General features: G+C 34.8%; 1 protein-coding gene across 3 annotated transcripts; it reads left to right on the top strand.

The window, feature by feature from the left end:
• Nucleotides 1-981: 981 nt before the first annotated feature.
• Nucleotides 982-9,753, top strand: LOC137737216 (uncharacterized). 3 transcript variants are annotated; one of them, XM_068476639.2, is made up of 7 exons: nt 982-1,609; nt 4,014-4,113; nt 4,665-4,730; nt 6,525-6,639; nt 7,449-7,531; nt 8,375-8,469; nt 9,268-9,753. In XM_068476639.2, exons 1-7 carry the CDS (start codon nt 1,410-1,412, stop codon nt 9,374-9,376), a joined length of 768 nt encoding a protein of 255 aa, XP_068332740.2. In that variant the 5' UTR covers nt 982-1,409; the 3' UTR covers nt 9,377-9,753. The 3 variants fall into 3 exon arrangements, 2 of the variants coding, with proteins under 2 accessions (XP_068332740.2, XP_088539452.1); XR_015955223.1 differs by having other exon boundaries at nt 1,000-1,609; nt 8,375-9,022; nt 9,070-9,753; XM_088683326.1 differs by having other exon boundaries at nt 1,085-1,609; nt 8,375-8,476.
• The last annotated feature ends 617 nt before the right edge of the window (nt 9,754-10,370 follow it).

The raw sequence follows: 10,370 nt of genomic DNA, 5'->3' as shown, positions 1-10,370 counted from the left end.
GATATTGTTCGTTTTAGGCCGCTACCACACCCTCATGGTTTTGTTTTTGGGAACTCACTGGTCACGCCTTGATTTTGGTTGGGATGTCTCAGTATGGGCAATGATTGTAATTTTGTAAAATAGGTGGGGGTATACTTGCTATTTGAAAATTTAATTAAATGGGCACAGATTACTATGCTTTGAAAAAAAAAAACACTTTTTTTTTAGAAGTGTAATAAACCCTTATTCTATTTTTCTATGCTTTTCTGTTGTCATGACCGCTTAAGTTCGAATTTCATCGATGGTTAATATAATATCTAATTTAACAAGATCTATAGTTGGCAAAAAAAAAAAAAAAAATATAGACAAGTAGTTCAAGAGATTCCTTATTTGGTGCGGTGCGGCCTGCTGCGGCGCAACAAGTTGTAGGATCAACACTTATTAATTCTAATCATTTAATTTAGGGAATTGTTATTAGCACTCTAAAAATCTCATTCTACACTCCTCACAAGTGTATTTTTTTTTCTAATTATAGAAAGTTTGGAGTGCTAAATGAGATTTTTGAAGTGCTAATAACAATTCTCATAATTTATACTAGCATATATGGGCACACACAAAGTGTGTGAGAAATTTTTTTATTTTTGTTTTTGAAATAGAAGGAGAGAGGAAGAGAGTGAAAAAGAATGTGGGAATGAGAAGTTTTTTTTTTATTTATTTTTATTTTTTATTTTAAATTTAATAAGAGATATGTTAGGATTACATGTAGATGAATCTTTGGAAAAAAAAACAACAAAATTTGATTGTATGAAATTACATTTCTGCCCTATATTTCTTATTCATTTTCTATTTTAATTAGAGAGTTAAACTCATAATTTCATAAAATTTTAGTTGATAATAAATGTTTTATTAATTAGTAGAGATGCATAATTAATATTTAATCATTAGTAAAACAGTCTTAACAAAACAACAAAAAAAAAAAAAACATTATTAGTAAAACAGTACACACCGTGACTCAAAACCCTCCCCCCTTGGATTTTCCCTTCCCCTCCCTCTCTCCCTCTCTCTCTCTCCCCCCATCCCTCCTCTCCTCTCCATTTTTCTGTGCTTCACCTTGCCTAGAGCTCCCTTCAGTCTTCAATTCTTGTATATTCACATGTAAAAATAATTTAATTTTGTAAATTCTCTCCCCTTCTCTCTCTCTCTCTCTCTCTCCTTCTCTCTCATTTATCCGTTCTCTGTTTTTCTTGTTTTCATATTTTACATATATTCTATCTGGGTTTTCGATATTTCGTGGAGGGGGAAATCGAAATTGGCGGGAACCAACGGCCGAATTCCGTGATTCTGAGAACTGGTTTTGCTCAGATTCGCTATAAAAATTGAAAATTTGTTAATTTTTCTTTGAATTTTGAGCAAAAATTCAAGAATTTTTTATGGCGAACCCATCTGGGAACCACCAAGAACCGAGCCACGCCTCCTCGTCCTTCAACGGCACCAACCCCAGTAATGGAAACTCCACGCCTGTGTCGGTGCCGGAGAGTTCTGGCGCCGCCATGACCATGAAACACAACCCGGGTATTTCTATGGATTGGAGCGCAGAGGAGCAGGCAATTCTCGAAGATGGACTCACCAAGTAAGTAGTAAATTTGGGGATTTTGCTATTTTGGTCTCTTTGAGGTCCTTGCAGTGTGTATTCAGCTGGGAATTTTGAGTTTTCTTTTGAATTTAGATGTATTGTGGCCATTTTTTGGGCGTTTGATTGAATTGGGAAATTGCCTGAATTTTGAGCTTTTCTATTTGGGTTTTTTTTATTTTTTATTATAAGTTCAATTTTTAGTCTTAGAATACTTTTATATTTTGCAATTTTTGTGTGTGACTGTTTGCTTGTAGGAGTTTATAAAATGCTTTATTTTTTATTTTTATAATTCTTTGATAAAATGAGTTTGAATGCTCTAATAGTGAATACTGCTTTATTGTATACAACGTGGCCGGTGGGATTAATATTGTTTACAAATAAATTGTAGTATCTGGTGTGAGATGGTATGGTATATTATTAGTAATATCATTTGTACTTTTGTGCTTAAACCTGTATGCTGTGTCATTTACTTATGTACTTCTAAATCTTATGCGATATATAAATCATATCAATATGTGATATCAAGGTTTTGGAATTGTAGGAATTTATGATATGACAGGTATTATGGTATTTAATGAAAATTATGGAATGTGAAGCCTTTAAATAGCCTGCAATATATAGTTTGGAGGAAGATCATTAAAATATAATGCGTGTAATGCTGTAGAGTGCCATAAGCAGATTCTAAATAGCATATAAAGAACTTAATGTGGTCAGTGATGCTAAGTGAATTTATGCCAGGATGTATGGCAGCATACTTGCGAAGATGTTTGGTAATCTTCAGTTCGAGTACTTCAAAGAAATCAAAACAAAGCTTTTGTGCAGTGTCTAGCTGTCTAAGGTTTCTTTTATACTTTCCATTCTGATATACATATAAAATAAGAAATTCTGTTGGAAAGTTTCAGTTAAGTGGCCGAGTAGAAGTTAGGATATCATATGCACATGTCAGATACATACATACGAACATCTATCTAACAACCTATAGTTGGTCATTTGGTCTGTTTCCTTATTTAGTGATATCATGTAATTTGAGTGTACCATTCCGTTGGAGTTCTATACGTTCAGATTGGTTTTGGATATGTTGGAATGATGAATTTGAAATTGACCAAATTATGCTTGTTTGGTAGCTTGAGAAATATGTTTCATTTGCTCGTTATTTGGGTCTCATGTGCTAATTGATCTGTTGAAATAATTCCAGTTATCAAGGAGTTTTTGTTTGTAATATCTATTGGGATAGTACTGAAGCTGGATATTTAATTGTTGGTAAGGTGTGCTTGGTAGGAATTGGGATTTGTTTGAAAAATGTAGCTTGCTGGAGACCAAAGCCAAATTTTACCACTATACATATAACTTTGCTGCTATTCTTGTTTTTCTTTTTATTACATGTTGTTGATTCCTTTTTTGGTGCATGCTGCTTTTTGATTGTCATTGTTTCGGTAAGGTTGTGTACTCCTGATGCTTTCAAAAGAAGTTTCTTATACAAAGTAAAAATCCAAATCAGTGATATCATGCACCTCATCATTACACGAAAACTGAATAATTTCTTGATTTTCCCCCTAACTTGGAAACAGTTTCTTGTGACATATTTAGTTCAAAAAATTGACCATGTTGAATCAGAAATGTGGCATTTGATTGAGCTTCGTCATGGTGGCTCATGGTAGCTTCAGTGTTATATTCATTAGTCCTTCACTAAATAGAACTTAGATTGGTTAAAAAGAGATTAGCAAATTTCAAAACCCAGTAAAATTTTGTAAGTTTTACATAGATGAAGATTTAAATAATGGTATTTGTTTCACATTCATAAAACAATTAGTGTAGGAAGCCCTATTAACTAAATCATTTGCCTTTTGTTATAACTATCCAAATATTTCTTGAAATTTTCCATGTTTTTCATGGATTACCACCATTAATTGAATCAATATTAGAAATTATTTCCTTACTAAAGTCTCTGCCAATATATCCATGTGTCACATTTGAACATTGTCATACATACGGTCCTAATACCTTGCTTATCATTACAAGTGAGTAAAATATAGGGAGTTTTAACGAAACACTCCCGGTATTGTTCACTTTTAACGAAAAACCACATTTTTACCTTTCCGTGGTACTATTCACTACACCTTCATTTGTCATTTTTTATTAAAACTAAAGTTTTTTTGGACTTTTTGTTAGTTTTCCTTAAAATATATGCTGAAAACTGATTTAAGCAATGTCAGTTTTTCCAGGCAAAGGGAGAAAAATGAAAAACGACATCTAAGTTGCTGTCCATATGATGATGGTTGTTTACAATTTACAAAACCTTCGTCTTGCGCTGTGGAATTTTGTTCTTATGTACTTTGGCTTTTCTGATTCTTGTTCATTGCAAGTGTCTCTAATTACATATCCTTTGTATTTTCTCTTGCAGATATGCAACAGAATCAAACATAATCCGGTATGCAAAGATAGCCATGCTGCTGCAGAATAAGACTGTCCGAGATGTGGCTTTACGTTGCAGATGGATGACTGTAAGCTTTATTACCTTTATTTCTGTCCTTTTCTCTTGAAGACTTCTAATGTTTGTGGGTTTGGGCTTTAAGGTTTACTCTTGTTGATATAAATATTAACTACTATATTTTGTTTTGAAATTTGAAAAAATGTGAATAGCGTAGTGAAATTACTTGTTAACATTATATTTGCAATTTGCGTAAATAAGACCTACAATATCTTACTGTCTTGGTCATGATCTTTGTGACATAAGGGCCTTTCTTGGGCCTTTGTGTATGGAGTTGCTGCTCTCAAGTTGTATGGTAGACTGCTGGTTGTTGAAGCTTATGCTCTTACCATTTCAAAAAGAATTTAAAGAACTTTTCCTATTATATCTACTGTGACTTGTGAGATGCGTTTATACCTGTAGGTTTTGGATATAAGCTAGCAAAAAATAATGCAAATACATTAGCATTTTACTGAAGCTCTTTGTTTGAAGTATTCTTTAATATCTTTAAATCTGTGCTATTATTTTTTTTGGTCGAACTTTGAAACTGTATTTGATTGTTTTAGTGGTTCACGTACTTTCCAGAAAAAAGAAAATAGCAAGAGAAGGAAGGAAGACCATAACTTATCAAGGAAAAACAAGGATAAAAAGGTATGATCTGTAGTCTCTTCCTATCCATCCTATAACACTTGGACTGAGGCTCATGGGGTTAAAATACGGGTTGATTATGCTTTTGTTTTTTGGCTTTTGTCTATACTACTTTTCTGTTTGTGTAAAGTTGTGTGAAATATTCTAGTTAGCCCTGCCCCTGTGACGAAGTGCATCTGCGTTTGTTGTTTGTTAATATCAGTTCCCTAGCAGTTAGTTTCTTCACTTGTAAATTTGTGCAAATCAATTACTAAGCCTTGTGGTGCGTTTGGATCAGGAACTTGAAGATTCCATTGAACTTTGAACTTAGGCTAAATTCGTTAGGAACACACTACAGCAATTAGATAGATGGACTTCAAAATGACTTGATGCACTACGTATGGGAGAACTCTCAAATGGCATTACACCTTGAAAGGTGTCATCTGAAAGTCCTTTGTGTAATGTCATTGTAGTGCATTTGTAGTAGCTTTGTAGTGATTCCTTAACAGTTGATTCTGAAGGTCGTTGGTACTTTAAAGTACCTCATCCCTCATCTAAACATAGGATTAAGGAGTTTTGGAATTCATCTCTCTCTCTCTCTCTCTCTCTCTCTCTCTATATATATATGGTACTTTTTAAGTAAATGCGGAAATTGTAGTTGCAGAGTTTCAAGTTCAGGATATGGTGTTCTGATACTATGTTAAGTTGTGGATTGTGAGAATACGAGAGAAGATAGGGAGATTATTAGAGATAGGATTGCAGTTAATGGGCAGCTTAGCTCTGGAGCTGTATTTGTACATCTTCGGTAGTGCTTCTACATGAAGCATTTTATTCAGTAGCTCACTTTTGTTAATAGTACATAGAATCTGTTTGTTAGGTATTGTTTGTGAGCACTCAGGTCTTGTCACGGCTTCTGTCTGTTTCAAGCAAAAACTATAATATCGTTTTGGCTTGCTAAAAGGATTTCCAAACATTCAAATTCAATCAGCACAAAAAAAGAAGACATCCAAATACCATAAATGAGGTATCACAATAATATCTGTAATGTAGCATAAAAATAAGGACAATATTGTAACAATGTTAACAAATCCCAAAGAACAATATTGTAACAACGCTAACAAAGCCTAAAGGACAATATTGCAACAATGCTACCAAAGCCCAAATTTCGCTAATCAATACTCGAGTCTGATAACCAAGAGATTCATTTTTTTTTGTTTTCTTTACTTGCATATATAAGCAAGTGGAAGAATGGTAAAATGACACTCTTTTATTAGCAAAATCTACCTATGAAATCAAGTTAAAATTGAGATGGTACAGATACACAATAATTTATTCCTATGAAGGAAGAAAGCAAATGCAACACATTTTGCAACGTCCTAGCAATATCTTGAAAAAATTCTAAAAACATGTATAGCTAGATAAAAAGGATTTCAAAACATTTTTCGATCTCATTCAAAAACTGATAAAGAGGATTTCGAAACTTTCTTGTGGCAGTTGTGCTATTAGGTTTTGAACAGCCTCACAACTCATCTCATACAATTACTTGGTGTTCTGTAAAATTAACAATAGGAACATAGTGTTTTCTCCAGCCCAAGTACTGTATTCCTTTGTGCTCTCACTCCAATAGGAAAAAAGTGAGGAGCTGTGTTACGTTTTTCTTCTTCATCTTGTTTTGGCCATGGATTATCCCCAATTCGTTCTTTGTTAAACATGACAGTGCATATACCAGTTTGCATCATTCTCTCTATATTTAAAGTTTGCATACCTGTTTTACCTGTCCCAAAGTTCTCATGGAACATCATTGCATTTGATTTTCAGGAGAGAGTAATTGATACTTCAGCGAAGCCATCTCACTTTGCTGGGCGGCCTAATGTTGCTCCCTATGCTCCCCCAATGATTACTATGGACAATGATGATGGTATCCCATATAAAGGTCTGGTTAAATACTCTGTATTTATTCTGCAGAGGCTCAAATACTTTTTTAACCCAAGTTCAGTGTGTATATATGTTGTACGTAAAGTAAAATTCAGTTCTTATCTTATATACAGCATAAGCGACCTATATAGACACACACCCATGCCCACATGTATTGCTTTTGGCATTGTTTGCTAAATCCATATCCCACGCGCGAAAATTATTGCTGAATATATTGTGGTTATAAATAAAAAGAATTCAACCAAACCCAAATATATATGCCTCAAAAATGGTGCTTGGTCTGATTTCCTTATGAACCTGTACTTATTAGTTTGAGTAGCTCATTTTAAATCAATTAAGTTTCTCTGGGCTTGGTGGAGTGGGGGTGGGGTTTGCACCTATGGACTTTGGTAGCCATTTAGACTAGATATAGAATTGGAGCCATGGTTCTTACATTTTAAAACTTGTGGGAAGGCATAGCACAATATATGAAACAGCTAGCGACGTATTCTGCATGCCCTTTTTATGTCTGTAATGAGGAGATTGGTGTCTTTTTGAGATATGGACCATGGTATGTGCAAGTATAACCTGAACAGTTCTGTCATAATATTATTAGTAATAATAGTCAAGTGAAAATTTTTATTCATGTTAAAATAAGTACATACATTAATTCTACTTATTGGCAGTTGAGTGGTGTTGATGTTCTGTATATGGACTGCAATTTTTTCGCCTTGCAATTAAAAAGTTTTGGGTTTCTAGTTTGTTGAGCTTCCTCTTTGAAACGTATTGTTGCAATAGCTTGTTAATATTTGCTTCTTCTGTTTTCAGCCATTGGTGGTATTACAGGAGAGCTTCTGGAGCAAAATGCCCAAGCCTTGAATCAAATTTCAGCAAACCTTTCAGCTTTCCAGGTAGAGAGCTGTCATGGAATTATTTATTTCCTGTCATGTTAGCTATTATTTTATCTGAACGCCCGATGGTAACAGAAATCTCAAAGCCAAAGGGTTTCTAATAGCACTTGCTATTTATGCATTGCAAGGTGACGCAAACAGACATCTATTTGTTGATGCTATCTTGATAATTAACTGAATTGTATGTTTTTATTGCATTTGTTTTTCCTTGGCCTCAAATTTATTTATTTATTTTTACGGAAACAAGACAATTGTAGAGATGCCCTGTCAAACAAAAAATAAAAACCAAAATAGTCAACTAAAATTCCTGTCATCAACAGAACATTAAGAAACAGCAGGACTCCAATCTGATGATATAGCAGAAATGTGCTTTCCCTATATTCTGACGACATTAATGACCAAAGAGATGCCAAAACTCTAGAAATTTCATCAGTTTTCTCCTTAACGTTGTAGTAGATGGCTCAGTGATCTGGTTGATGAATCGGAGGATCATTTCATGTTTGTCTTTATCTCCCTCGGGCCAGCTTGGGCTCCATCATCAGCACACGCTGGACCAAGTTGCTCGGGCTTCTGGCACTGTTTGAGAGCCAGTCCACCGGGCTATTGCCGACGGTGGAACTGCTCTTAAAAATCATGATTTGTTTGACCTCATAGTTCAGTACTCGCTTTAAAAATCATTTGACCTTTCTTTTTTTGTTTGGCATTTATAAACAATATATGCATACTTTTAATTTATGACTTGTCCAAAAAGATGATAATCTTGGTAATAATGTCTGTCCTTCATAGACACATTGTTGGTGCTTTTGTAACTGGAGTGGGCTTTTTTTTCCTGTCTTTTTTCAGATACAGGAGAACATCAACCTCTTCTGCCGAAGTCGAGATAACAACATCAACCTCTTCTGCCAAACTCGAGACAACATCCTCAAAATTATGAATGAGTATGATGTAATCTTTGCCTTTGTTTTTCTCTTGTTCGTTATAAACTTTAAAGGGAAGCTCGAGGCATTTTCTTCAAAAAAGCAATACGCATGTGTTATCTTTCTTTTGTTAAATGCTAACAGTTGCTCTTAAATGCCATATTTTCTGTGTTTATTTTTATGTTGTAAGAACAGGGATTGACAAATTCATATACTTATGTTTTCTTCAACTCTGGTCCTTTCTACGAGCTATGAAAACCACCTTTTTGTAACTTCTTCTCTGTAGACCTTTGGCTTTAAATTGACAGCTCATGAACAAAAGAGAACAAGGCGTACTGGGAGATTGTCATGCGAGGAACACACGACTTCATTTTTCATGGCAGGATGCGTACTTGTCTCCATGGATCTACATCATATTGGTCTTTGACAGTCTGCATGTCCAAAACTCACCTTAATTGTAGGGTTCTTTGAGTACATGAGTTCTTTAGTGCATAATCTGACATCATTGTGTTTACCTCCACGGTTATCTTTGGTGAAAAAATGATTGTTCTGTCTGATTACCGTTGCCAATGCAGTTTACGATTGTTTCCGGCATACAATGTGAAATTCTTGAAATTTCAGTTCCTAAAAACCTATAGCATTGCATTGGTGTCATGCTAGTTTTCCCAGCCACTGGTTACGACTTTATATGTATTGCGGAAGTGAATAAAATGCCTCAAGTGATATAAATTTCTGTTAAAATGATAAACATCGATGCGTGTTGAACTGTCACATTTGTGTATGTATATTCATCAATTTATATTTCAAATCTGTCTACAGCTTGAATGACATGCCAGACGTAATGAAGCAGATGCCACCACTTCCAGTGAAAATGAATGAAGAGCTAGCAACCCATGTCGGCATCCCACCCCATCAGATGCAATCATGATCAGTTATTCAGCTTCCATCCGTGTTTTTTGTTTCCAAATGGGCTTCTTCTGATTAGTACCGAAAACACATCAAGATGCCAAATTTGGCCGAAGTTTCTTCAAATCAAGTCCCAGCCTCCAGGTAACAAACGGAGTTGACCCACCTTTGCCATCAAAAAACCTGCAGGGGATCTAATTGTTTACGCAGATGTCAGTTCTTTTCTTCTTTTCCTATTTCCCCTTTATGTTTTAGTATTTCAGATCTGATTTCATAATTTTGTTTCCATAGCTAGCCATGACTAAGCTTCCCTGTAGAAAGTAGGAAATAAAATTCTTTCTGCTATATTTCGTATGTATTGGGGAATGAAAAGTAATAATAAGTACTTGATTTCTTGTATTTTTTTCCGTGTATCGTGTATCGATAGTGCCATGCTGTTATCTTTCGGCGAAACTTAAGGATTAAGCAAAACATATGGTTAAGCACTTGGGGTTATACGCGCGATTGGTGAGTGAAGGTGCAGTAATAGTTCGATTCATCGAGTATTGGTGACGTGACGATAAAGAGATTGAAGAATGAAGAGAAACCATGAGTATAAGCGCACGGTTTACATTTACTTTGTCGAATGTAGTTGTCATAAACAGTTTCATACTGTGAGTGATTATTAGTTTCAATTTTAAGAACGTGTTGAATGCAAGTGACAGTATTGGTTTCCATCTCCTGGTTTCGTTTTTTCCATCACTCATACGCCTTTTGTACATTTAGATTCAAACACTGCAATTCAGTGTCCGTTATCTTTTTTACTTTTGGATTCGGATGTTGCGTTGTAGTATCTGTTTCCTAGCCTTGCTTTTTCCATCATTAGCACGCCTCGTACGCTTCACATCTCTCTCGACTCCTGCTTTTTACATATAATTGTAACACGTGATCCAATACTGAGCTAGCTAGATATCTTTTCCAGTTTTTATGTATTGTGGCAGATATATAGAGACCGACTTTAATGGAATAAGCATATT

This window comes from Pyrus communis, chromosome 13 (assembly GCF_041283825.1).
Source record: "Pyrus communis isolate YQ-2024b chromosome 13, ASM4128382v1, whole genome shotgun sequence".
Taxonomy (NCBI): domain Eukaryota; kingdom Viridiplantae; phylum Streptophyta; class Magnoliopsida; order Rosales; family Rosaceae; genus Pyrus; species Pyrus communis.
Note: the sequence above shows the minus strand (reverse complement) of the source record. Positions and strands in the feature narration are given on the sequence as shown.